We start from the raw sequence: 13,106 nt of genomic DNA, 5'->3' as shown, positions 1-13,106 counted from the left end.
ATGTTTGAAGGAATAGTGGTTCCAACAATGTTATATGGTTGCGAGGCGTGGGCAATAGATAGGGTTGTGAGGATGAGGGTGGATGTGGTGTGAGATGGTTTGATCAAGTAAGTAATGAAAGGGTAAGAGAGATGTGTGGTAATAAAAAGAGTGTGGTTGAGAGAGCAGAAGAGAATGTATTGAAATGGTTTGGTCACATGGAGAGAATAAGTGAGGAAAGAGATGGAGGGAACAAGGAGAAGTAGGAGACCGAATTGGAGGTGGAAGGATGGAGTGAAAAAGATTTTGAGCGATCGGGGCCTGAACTTACAGGAGGTTGAATGGCGTGCAAGGAAGAGTGAATTGGAATCATGTGGTATACCAGGGTTGACAAGCTGTCAGTAGATTGAACCAGGGCATGTGATGCATCTGGGGTAAACCATGGAAAGTTTTGTGGAGCCTGAATGTGGAAAGGGAGCAGTGGTTTCGTTGCATTACACATGACAGCTAGAGACTTAGTGTGAATGAATGTGGGATCTGTTGTCTGTTCTTAGCACTACCTCACGCGCATGCGCGTGGGGAGGGGGGTGCCATTTCATATGTTGCGGGGTGGCAACAGGGATGGATGAAGGCAGCAAGTATAAATATGTAAGTGAATATGTACATGTGTATATATGTTTTTTTTTTTTTTTTTTTTTTTTTTTTTAATACTTTGTCGCTGTCTCCCGCGTTTGCGAGGTAGCGCAAGGAAACAGACGAAAGAAATGGCCCAACCCCCCCCATACACATGTACATACACACGTCCACACACGCAAATATACATACCTACACAGCTTTCCTTGGTTTACCCCGGACGCTTCACATGCCTTGACTCAATCCACTGACAGCACGTCAACCCCTGTATACCACATCGCTCCAATTCACTCTATTCCTTGCCCTCCTTTCACCCTCCTGCATGTTCAGGCCCCGATCACACAAAATCCTTTTCACTCCATCTTTCCACCTCCAATTTGGTCTCCCTCTTCTCCTCGTTCCCTCCACCTCCGACACATATATCCTCTTGGTCAATCTTTCCTCACTCATTCTCTCCATGTGCCCAAACCATTTCAAAACACCCTCTTCTGCTCTCTCAACCACGCTCTTTTTATTTTGTGTATATATGTATATGTCTTTATGTATATGTATGTGTACATTGGAATGTATAGGTATGTATAGGTGCATGCGACAAAGTATAATAAGTTAGAAATGAATAAATGAATATATATTTTATGTATGTATATGTGTATCCCAAGGGACAGGGGAGAAAGAATACTTCCCACGCATTCCCTGCATGTTGCAGAAGGTGACTAAAGGGGACGGGAGTGGGGGGCTGGAAACCCTCCCCTCCCTGTATTTTGACTTTTTTAGCTAAAAGGGGAAACAGAAGGAGTCTTGCAGGGAGTGCTCATCCTCCTCGAAGGCTCACATTGGGGTGTCTAAATGTGTGTGGCTGTAACAAAGATGAGAAAAAAGGAGAGATAGGTAATATGTTTGAAGAAAGGAACCTGGATGTTTTGGCTCTGAGTGAAACGAAGCTCAAGTGTAAAGGGGAAGAGTGGTTTGGGAATGTCTTGGGAGTAAAGTCAGGGGTTGGTGAGAGGACAAGAGCAAAGGAAGGAGTAGCACTGCTCCCGAGTTATGGGAGTATGTGATAGAGTGTAAGAAAGCAAACTCTAAGTTGATATGGGTAAAACTGAAAGTGGATGGAGAGAGATGGTAGATTATTGGTGCCTATACACCTAGTCATGAGAAGAAAGATCATGAGAGGTAAGTGTTTTGGGAGCAGCTGAGTGAATGCGTTAGCATTTATGCATGAGACTGGGTCATAGTGATGTGTGATTTGAATGCAAAGGTGAGTAATGTGGCAGTTGAGGGTTTAATTGGTGGTGTACATGGGGTGTTCAGTGTTGTAAATGGAAATGGTGAAGAGCTTGTAGATTTGTGTGTTGAAAAAGGACTGGTGATTGAGAATACCTGGTTTAAAAAGAGATATACATAAGTTTACATATGTAAGTAGGAGAGATGGATTACATCTTAATTGATAGGTGCATGAAAGAGAGACTTTTGAATGTTAATGTGCTGAGAGGTGCAACTGGAGGGATATCTGACTATTATCTTGTGGAGGCGAAGGTGAATATTTGTAGAGGTTTTCAGAAAAGAAGAAAGAATGTTGGGGTGAAGAGAGTGGTGAGAGTAGGTGAGCTTGGAAAGGGGACTTGAGTGACGAAGTACCAGGAGAGATGGAGTGCAGAATGGAAAAAGGTAAGAGCAAATGATATAAGGGGAGTGGGGGAGGAATGGGATGTATTTAGGGAAGCAGTGATGGCTTGTGCAAAAGATGCCTGTGGCATGAGAAAGGTGGGAGGTGGGCAGATTAGAAAGGGTAGTCAGTGGTGAGATGAAGAAATAAGATTATTAGTGGAAGAGAAGAGAGAGGCATTTGGACAATTTTTGCTGGGAAATAATGCAAATGACTGGGAAATGTATAAAAGAAAGAGGCGGGAGGTCAAGAGAAAGGTGCAAGAGGTGAAAAAGAGGCAAATGAGAGTTGGGATGAGAGAGTATCGTTAAATTTTAGGGAAAATATACAGATGTTTTGGAAAGAGATAAATAAAGTGCATAAGACAAGAGAACAAATGGGAACATCGATGAAGGGGGCTAATGGGGAGGTAGTAACAAGTAGTGGTGAAGTGAGAAGGAGATGGAGTGAGTATTTTGAAGGTTTGTTGAATGTGTTTGATGATAGAGTAGCAAATATAGGGGGTTTTGGTTGAGGTGGTGTGCTGCAAAGTGAGAGGGTCAGTGAGAATGGTTTGGTAAAAAGAGAAGAGGTAGTGAAAGCTTTGCAGAAGATGAAAGCTGGCAAGGTGGCGGGTTTAGATGGTATTGCAGTGGAATTTATTAAGAAAAGGGGGTCACTGTGTTGTAGGCTGGTTGGTGAGAATATTCCGTGTATGTATGGTCTTTGGTGAAGGGCCTGAGGATTGGTGGAATGCATGCATAGTGCCATTGTACGAAGGCAAAAGGGGATAAAGGTGAGTGTTCAAGTTACAGAGGTATAAGTTTGTTGAGTATTCCTGGAAAACTATATGGTACAGTATTGATTGAGAGGGTAAAAGCATGTACAGAGCATCAGATTGGGGAAGAGCAGTGTGGTTTCAGTAGTAGTAGAGGATATGTGGATCAGGTGTTTGCTTTGAAGAATGTATGTGAGAAGTACTTAGAAAAACAGATGGATTTGATTGTAGCATTTGTGGATCTGGAGAAGGCATATATGATAAAGTTGATAGAGATGTTCTGTGGAAGGTATTAAGTGTATATGGTGCGGGAGTTAAGCTGCTAGAAGCAGTGAAAAGTTTTTATCGAGGATGTAAGGCATGTGTACAAGTAGGAAGAGAGGAAAGTGATTGGTTCCCAGTGAATGTCGGTATGCAGCAGTGGTGCGTGATGTCTCCATGGTTGTTTAATTTGTTTATTGATGGGGTTGGTTGGAAGGTGAATGCAAGAGTTTTGGAGAGAGGGGCAGTATGCAGTCTGTTGTGGATGAGAGGGCTTGGGAAGTGAATCAGTTGTTGCTTGTTGATGATACAGCGCTGGTTGCTGATTCGGGTGAGAAACTGCAGAAGCTGGTGACTGAGTTTGGTAAAGTGTGAGAAAGAAGAAAGCTGAGAGTAAATGTGAATAAGAGCAAGGTTATTAGGTACAGTAGGGTTGAGGGTCAAGTCAATTGGGAGGTGAGTTTGAATGGAGAAAAACTGGAGGAAGTGAAGTGTTTTAGATATCTGGGAGTGGATCTGGCAGCGGATGGAACCATGGAAGCGGAAGTGGATCATAGGGTGGGGGAGGGGGCGAAAATTCTGGGGGCCTTGAAGAATGTGTGGAAGTCGAGAACATTATCTCGGAAAGCAAAAATGGGTATGTTTGAAGGAATAGTGGTTCCAACAATGTTGTATGGTTGCGAGGCGTGGGCTATGGATAGAGTTGTGTGCAGGAGGATGGATGTGCTGGAAATGAGATGTTTGAGGACAATGTGTGGTGAGAGGTGGTTTGATTGAGTGAGTAACGTAAGGGTAAGAGAGATGTGTGGAAATAAAAAGAGCGTGGTTGAGAGAGCAGAAGAGGGTGTTTTGAAGTGGTTTGGGCACATGGAGAGGATGAGTGAGGAAAGATTGACCAAGAGGATATATGTGTCGGAGGTGGAGGGAGCAAGGAGAAGAGGGAGACCAAATTGGAGGTGGAAAGATGGAGTGAAAAAGATTTTGTGTGATCGGGGCCTGAACATGCAGGAGGGTGAAAGGAGGGCAAGGAATAGAGTGAATTGGAGCGATGTGGTATACCGGGGTTGACGTGCTGTCAGTGGATTGAATCAAGGCATGTGAAGCGTCTGGGGTAAACCATGGAAAGCTGTGTAGGTATGTATATTTGTGTGTGTGGATGTATGTATATACATGTGTATGGGGGGGGGGTTGGGCCATTTCTTTCGTCTGTTTCCTTGCGCTACCTCGCAAACGCGGGAGACAGCGACAAAGTATAAAAAAAAATATATATATATATATATATATATATATATATATATATATATATATATATATATATATATATATATATATATATATATATATATACATATATATATATGTATATTGATCATTCTTTTGTAAATATACATGGTACATATTTGTTATCTTAAATGACTGGTGTTTTCTTTACCTTTGCTGCTGGTTGTTGTGTGGTGGACAGTGGTGGTGATAAGTGTGGTGTCACTGCTAGCAGCCGTTACCTGCATTGTGGTGGTCCTCCTTTGCCTCAGGATAATTCGTCTCAGGCAGAACAGTGCTGCTGCCTTCCAGGTTTGTTGTTTCCTCAGTTCTTTGCTGTTGCTGGTGCTGCTGCTGATCTTTGCTTTTGGCATCTAAACCAAGCTCATGAGAATAAAGCATTCCCACATTGAATGGGGTTTCAGAATAAGCATGGTATGTATGTTCCGCAAGGTCCCAGATACTGCATATTTGCTTGTTATTTTTTTTACTTCAGTTTACCAGGTAAGATGAACGTACACATACCTCCACCACCAGATAGAGAAGAAATTGATTTATAAAACTTTGTTACCTTCAGTAACCATCAAAAATTATAGTTTTTTCCTATCTGCTTAATGTGTATTGAACTTTCAAAGGAATTGCAAAGAAAAAAAGAACTATATTGAATTGATTTGCCAAAACCTTTCAGGGTAATGGGACTTGTCGCATGGTATACGCCAATGGGGTGAAGGCCTCAGGCAGGGATCATGGCACGGAGCTTAATGATTACAAGCCCATGCTAGCCTCCCTGCCACCTACCACACACAACCATCACCTAGACACCAAGGTGAGGGGTCTTGCCCTTCCAGGATGCTGGAGGATAGGAGTGCATGAGTTTTTAGTCTTGTGTGTGCTTTATGATCTTCAAAATGTTCCACTTTCCTCTGTACATAAGTAAAAGCATCAGAGATAAATGTATGTTGGATATAGTAGCAGCACCCATATTGGACAAATTTTAGATGTTGTTATCAATGTTTCAGGGAGGTCCGGGGTCACATGATGATGGTATTGTGGCCAATTGCCTTCTTGATCCCAGCGCTGTTCATATGAACCAGGTAACATGTATATAATACCATTCATGCCCCAGAAAAAATCAGTTAGTTAGCCAGATTGTTCACCATGCCCTTTGTGCAACTTCGAGAGGCAAATTGCTTTGTCTTGTCTGTCCATGCATATTGATCCTGTGTACATGTTATAACATGATGGGTGATTAGAAGTAGATTCAAGTTTCATGACAGACACTGCAAACAAACTTTTAACCAGAATAAGTTCTTGAGGTTGGGGGTCTGAGTTTAAGGTCATAAGGTCTTTTTACTAAAGTGCTTCTAAAGGTTCATTTACAGTCTCATGATGAGGTGATCGTATAGTGCCAAACAGATACTGCACACATAGTTGTCCACCTAATTTAGTTTTCAAGATTAGGATCAAAATTTCAAGGTATCAAAGTTTTGTGTTCCAAAATGCTGCCACTTATCTGTGTACATGATATCTGAGTACTGGGTGAATGAATGGATGTATGGACTGAACCTTAAACACAACATAAAAAGTTCTTCATCTAAAATTAGTGTATGATAACAAGATCAAGTGCCACATGCAATAAAATTCTGCTAAATCCCTGTGTACATAATATTTGATGGCCTGGTGACTAGATATCATCTAATTTTGTACTGCTTATACTGTGTAGGTATATTCACTAAGATGATATTTAAATGTCTTGAATTAAACATCAAGTTAGTAAGGTCATATGCATTACAATGCCACTGAATGGTTTTACACAATATCTCTATAGGACTTATTTTATTAGACAGTTTTCAGCCTCCTTTCAGTTTCTTGAATGAAAGTGTGTTTTCTCTAAAAAACTCACTGGCTTCAGAAATAGGTCTCATTTTTGCCTTGTGCATAAACCCTCAAGAGAGGTCATTGATCTTAATTTTACTTTTATACTCCATTAGCTTAAACTGAAACTGTAGAATAATGAGTTACCAGTTTCTTAACCTTAAGCTTTGTGAATTTTAATCAAAATCAAGTGATTTTTTTCCTTTTTATTCAACACAAAAGAAAATTATAATTCATACTTTCACCTGAGAAATACATGCTCATCCATATAGTAATATACAAAAGTACATACAGTGTAGTAATATACATATGGATGCTGGGCACTTTAGGGAAATAATGTTTGAAGCACATCAGAAACACCTCTTTTGAGTGCCCTACATTAGTCTGCTAGCATGCTTGAGTTCCTTTGCCCATGGTAGTGTTTTTTATTATTAGAATATCCTTCTAATTCCTTTATTTATGTTGGCTGGGTAGCAACTGAGGCTTTAATCAAGGCCATCACATTAATGCTATATATTTTATTATTTATTTTTTTTATTATACTTAGTTGCTGTCTCCCGCTTTAGCGAGGTAGCGCAAGGAAACAGATGAAAGAATGGCCCAACCCACCCACATACACATGCATATTCATAAATGCCCACACAGGCACATATACATACCTATACATTTCGACTTATACATTTACATACACAGACATATACATATATACACATGTACATATTCATACTTGCTGCCTTCATCCATTGCCTTCGCCACCCCGCCACACATGAAACAGCACCCCACTCCCCCCACGCGAGTAAAGTTGCGCTAGGAAAAGACAACAAAGGCCACATTCATTCACACTCAGTCTCTAGCTGTCATGTGTAATGCACCAAAACCATAGCTCCCTTTCCACATCCTTTTTTTAGCATTGGCTTCACTAAGGCATGCTTCCATGGGGAAATGAAACTCTGGGATTTTAAACAGAGGTAAAATAGGTGAGCAAGGAATGGTACCTGCTCAAAAGCACTCTTCCTTTGAACCTGATGAGGTATACCATCTGAATCATATGCCATGTCCACCTGGATCTGGAAAATCACAGATGATTGCTTAGTAGTAGTGGTCATTTGAGATAACAGTTGGGGATCACTACACACAATTTTAAAAAGGATCTTCCATGTAAAGTTTAATTTGGATTAGCCCAGTAGTTTCAAAGATGATTGAAATGTGAAAAATTAATGGATGCATGAAGAATACCAAATGATGGCAGAAGCTCATGTGGTCTTTAGACAGGTGAGCTAAAAATTCATAAACTCGTACACCAAATGTTTCTTCTCATACAGAATTTAGATAACTCTACTTAACTGTACATTCTAAAATTGATTACTAACACATCTTGTGATATTGATATATGTGCTTTTAGAACCCCTATGTGCTTATAGAAATTTATATAAGTGAACATTTGAAAAACTATAAGTGAAAAAAGGTTGAAGGTCTTTCACTAATTAGTGTGCTTAAACTGCCAAAGAAAACATGCTGTAATGAAAAAAGATTTACTATAATCCAGTAAAGTTTTGAACAGTACAAGTCAGTGTCATATTCACTTAGAAGCTACTTAAAGCTTGTGCACTTTACCCCATTATTTTATGAATGTTTTGACCAGACTTTTATCAAGAGTATTACATACAAAGTTCTATACCTGATTAAGTTTTGGAGCTTATACATAAAAGTTTAAGGTTACTAAGTGATATTCATTAGGGGGAATCAAAACCTCGTGCAAAAAGTATAATTGTTTTACCAAAACATTTTCATGTTGTCACTGAATTCTCTCTTTGGCATTTCCAGGCTGATGTGCCAAATGATATTGTAGAGCCTCTGTGTGATGGAATTGGACCTCACAAAGTAGAGGACAGCTTAGATGAAATAGACGATGATGCTTCCAGCCGATTACTACAGAAGGTCTCCACAGCAGAGTCTGCTTTTTCTAGTTTAAAGGACTTTGACCCAAGATCCATACGTGAATCCACTCAGGTTGATCCCAATTCCCTGAATAATGGCTCCGGGGTGGCACTAGCCATTGTATCCTAGGGCTTGAACTAGCCTTAATTCATGGGTGAAGCCACGGGTTTAGCGAGTAGTTTAGGCCCCAAGTAGGCCTTCCACATAGAAGGAGTAATGCTGGTTTATTGTCTTTCTTATGGTACAGCTTGAATGAGAGAGAGAGAGAGAGAGAGAGAGAGGAAAAATGTAATAGGTGTACCATAGCAAGGGCTAGCCGCATCCAACCGTAAGCTGATAATGGAGGTATGAGTTTTCAGGGTATTTTGGGCCTTGATACCCTATCACAGGAAGAGCATTTACTGGCCAAGTACCAGGACAGTGCAGTTTTAGATGGTAGCCTAGAAATCCTGTTAAAGTAAGGACATAATGCCACTGACACATCGCAAATGGAATGCAAATTTTGAATTTGGCTTGTCCCCCTCTTTGACTAATTGTTTGTCAAGGCGATTGATTATGGAGATTGAGTTCGTAATCTTTGACACATATATGAAACTATACTGTTTACATGTGACTGTATAGAAACCACGTTTATTATTTGATGCAGTATAACAGAATAGTCTGAACACTGTTATATTTTTTCATAAGTTACGAGAGTCACAGAGAGGAGGGGACTATGTCCTTCATTCAGTATCTTTGGGTTGTATTTAGCCGACTTCATCACCTCAAGTAGATAAGCTTAATTTTTGCATTTAAAAGATAACTTTTTATGAGTACAGTAATTTTGATTGCCAAGGAAGCGTTAAGGGTCACTGCTGGACAAGAACAGTTTTTCATAAACCATCAGGAAATTCATTCGTTTATGTGAGATTTTTCCTATTGTGTTCAAAGGAATAGCTACTCTAAAGTTACGTTAATTACTATGAACTACAGGCAGAATTCCTTCCAAACTTTTTTTTATAGAGTATGTGTCAATGTTTTACTTTGAATTATGTACAAAAGTATTATGAATAGGTCCCTGTTCGTGTACTGCACAGAAATGAAATAGAGGCTATTGTGCTTCTGTTGTAAACATTAGCATGAACACTAATCCATGCAGAGTTTAATTAACAGCATAATAATTACTGTAAGATATTATATTCCAATAACTCTTAGAGATCCCCTCCTACCCCCAACCCCAGTTTTGACCCTTAAGCAGTGTCTTTTGTATTATTTGATACAGTTCAGTACTCCTTTGTAGCCATAAGTTACCTGTAAATATTAAATGGTAAAATTTGTAATGAACTGTTAAATTTTGTGAAGTAGTATGAAGGTGTTGAGTGTTAATGGAGTAACTAAACCTTGAGCAGTCATTGCGCTGTAGATGTTACATAGAAATGTAGGTAATGACAGGGCATAAAAATCAAGGACAATTTCAGGGTGAAATGAGAGTACTGTTTTCATGCTTCAAATATATAATGCCTCATAAAATAGTTAGACTTGTTATAATGTAGCCTCCTAGTGTATAAAGGTGACTCAGGAATGCCTTGTCATGAAGGACATTTTAAGATTCCTTTAAGGTGATGTGGTTGTTTATATTTTGTCTGATGAACAAAATTTGTTTACCAGTTAAGAGGAAGAGAAAGTCATCCCACATACTATGGAGGTGTGTTGGGTCAGGAAAGGGATGGGCCTTTCTCACCTGGGTCTGCATGAACAGCTTCACACGAGGTAATCTCCCCAGTCTTGGGTGAACTCCCTTGGTGACATTCATCGTCTCTAGCTTTGACTTAATTTTGCAGCATCTTAACAAGACAGTTAACACAACTCAAGGACACTGGAATACATGCAGGTGATGCTTTGTTGTCATAGATCAGCATATGATAGCAAATTTTTTTTAATATTTTGATGGTAATCCAGGAAGATTGACAACACATATTCACTTCACATAGTCCAGTGCCATGTGTGGGTGATACTGTCATTCCTACTGTCATTTCCGAATGTTTAGTCCATGAAGAACTATATATTTTACCTTTTGTGAATGCTGCACTTGTGCTGAGAAGAAACTGCCAACAATGATTATCCAACATGATTTCGGTGTCTAGTTATATAAAATATGGGTTCAAAGCTGTTGACTTTGTCATGTATGGGTTCAAAACAGTCAAACAATGGGTTCAAATGTTTGTACTGTCTTCTCATGTTGTGGGTTCAGAACTTCACTCTGTTCCATGGGGTGGGTTCAAAATGATAATGATGTCTCAGATGTGGGTTCATAATAATAATAGCCTTAGTGTAGTGGTTTAATTTGATGATTATGTTGTACAGGATGCATTCACTTATTCCTGTCACGTGGGATGGGCTCATACGATCAGAACTTTGAAAGTGGGTGGGATGAAACTTGTGTCAGACTGGATGGTGGATGGTTTCATATCATTAGTACCATCACAGGTGGGTTGCAACTTAAAGATAGGTTGTAACTTGATCATGTCACATGAGGCAATTTCTTACTGTTGGTACTCTCAAAGCAGGTGGATTCAAACTTTTGATCATGACTCATAGGATGAATTCAAACTGCTGGTACTCTTACAGCAGGGAGTGGGGATTGGGACTCACTGTTAATTTTGTCACACAAGGCAGGTTCAAACTGTTGGTACTCTAACAGCGAGGGATGGGAAGGGAGCTCACTGTTAATTTTGTCACAAGGGATGGGTTCAAACTAAGGGTATCATTACACTGGGTCGAACCTCATGATGTTTCACTTGAGGTGGGACACAAACAAGTGATCTGATGAGTTGTTCATCTGTGGTTATAACTGTGATTGTTTAGCCTTTGTGATGTAGCTGAAAAGAAATTTAAACTAGAGAGAAAACTTGGACTTCTATAATTTAAAAACAATTTATCAGATCTTGTAACAGTATCTTACCTACAGGAATATTTTCTGGAGAGGTAATGAAGATTTGCTTATGATTGCCAATCTTGCAACAAAATGACTAGCAGAAGGAATGAATCTTGGCTTACTCCAGAGACCTGCAGTACAGCACCTCTCCAACTGATCCTACTTATGAGTAGGCTTGTCAAAGAAGGCCGAGAGTATTTCTTGACCTCTGACCTCTTATTTCAGAATTACTCCAGGTCAGAAAGCCATGAGTGCTTTATACATAATTAATGTTGTCCACCATTTTCAGTATATGAATCAAGATATCTTTCAAGGTAGGCCCACCCAGGAGGGTGACGTGGAAACTAAGCAAGGTACAAACACCTCCACATATAAGTTCAAGTGATCCACCCACCCTGTCTTATGAAGCTACAGGGCATCAAGGGTCAGTGACAAGATCAAATGAATTCCAGTATAGCAAAGGATAGCACAAGAACAGGATACTGGGACACTAGAAACAGGACAGGATGTGACACCTTGGGCTCCTATTGCATGCTCAGTGGTTCACATTCTTCTCCTCTGTAACACTGTACAAACTGACTAAAATGGTACTACTAATGTTCAATGTGTCACCTCTAGTATTCACTGTCAGCTCAGCCTAGCCACAAGTCCATCAGTCTAGCTCAACCAAGTCCATTTGTGCCTTAGACCAGTTTGACTTTTGACGGGAAGCCCGAAGCTGGCAGTGTAGTTCAGTGTGTTAGAGAGACCAGCTTCGTGCTCCACAAGTCTGTTTACTGGCCACAGCTGGACGATCATTTCTAGGACATTTCCTGAAAAGACCTCTTGTCCTAAACTGGAGAGTCACTAGAGGTCAATTCACTCACTTGCTCTTATGGCCTTGGCTGGATGGTCACTCCAGAAGTTAGACTGCCAGCGTGATATTCTGATCTCACTCGAAGAGTCATTTCAAATGAGTCAGTTCACCAGCAAACTGTCCTGGGGTAACAAAGACTGCCCTGCCTTGCGTCACGCTCCTGTCTGTGGCCTGTCCTTCCCTCCCATCAGCCACTCAGTACCTGGTCAACATTCTGTGAAGACATGGCATGCCATGTCATGCTCACAGCTCCACTTATCCCTTTAACCCCCTTGGGCACTTGTACATAAGATTTTGGCATTAACATGATGTTCTGATTCACAGTTTACAGTCTTACAGTCATTGTACTAAGCTTATTTAAAATATTATTGAGGGAAATCTTACCATACTTTTTCCAAGGGGTTATATGTATATTTACAGAACATCTTTATTGTTATATATATATATATATATATATATATATATATATATATATATATATATATATATATATATAAAAAGAAAGATATATATATATATATATATATATATATATATATATATATATATATATATATATATATATATATATATATATATATCCCATTTTAACCAGAGAAAATCTAAAAGCAGAATAAGACCAGCTTTGCTTCAGGTGCCTCCTAGACAATATGATAGGTATTAAACATAGGAATTATCTAGTTCTTTTGTTGTCTTGTAACTGTTACTATACCTCACAGTGTAGCTATAAGCAGTTTGTACAGTTAATATCAAGTATTAACAAGATTCTTCCCTGACATTCCATGGAAGAAATGGTGATGGCGGAGGTCATGACATCATTATAATAGTTGGATTGGCCACATCCGCAGCCGCACAAGGTGAGGTGGTGCTGGGCTCCATGCTCAGCCTGTCACTGATGAAAATAAATCCAGAATAATAAAAAAGAAGTTTTATTTTTCCCTCAGTATGTGAGAACTGAATGCTTTCT

The 13,106-nt window shown here is 39.7% G+C and overlaps 1 protein-coding gene across 4 annotated transcripts in view; it reads left to right on the top strand.

Moving 5' to 3' along the window:
* Positions 1-13,065, top strand: part of LOC139761648 (immunoglobulin superfamily DCC subclass member 4-like) — a 265,177-nt gene extending 252,112 nt beyond the window's left edge. The window contains exons 19-22 of one of the 4 annotated variants that reach the window (XM_071685950.1): positions 4,759-4,868; positions 5,245-5,382; positions 5,576-5,650; positions 8,256-13,065. In XM_071685950.1, the coding sequence (XP_071542051.1) occupies positions 4,759-4,868; positions 5,245-5,382; positions 5,576-5,650; positions 8,256-8,498 (566 nt within the window). In that variant the 3' untranslated portion in view covers positions 8,499-13,065. The remainder of the gene's footprint in view (positions 1-4,758; positions 4,869-5,244; positions 5,383-5,575; positions 5,651-8,255) is intronic. The other 3 variants (XM_071685952.1, XM_071685951.1, XM_071685953.1) reach the window with 3 other exon arrangements.
* Positions 13,066-13,106: the final 41 nt, after the last annotated feature.

The sequence above is a fragment of the Panulirus ornatus genome, chromosome 41 (assembly GCF_036320965.1).
Source record: "Panulirus ornatus isolate Po-2019 chromosome 41, ASM3632096v1, whole genome shotgun sequence".
In the NCBI taxonomy this organism is placed as follows: domain Eukaryota; kingdom Metazoa; phylum Arthropoda; class Malacostraca; order Decapoda; family Palinuridae; genus Panulirus; species Panulirus ornatus.
Note: the sequence above shows the minus strand (reverse complement) of the source record. Positions and strands in the feature narration are given on the sequence as shown.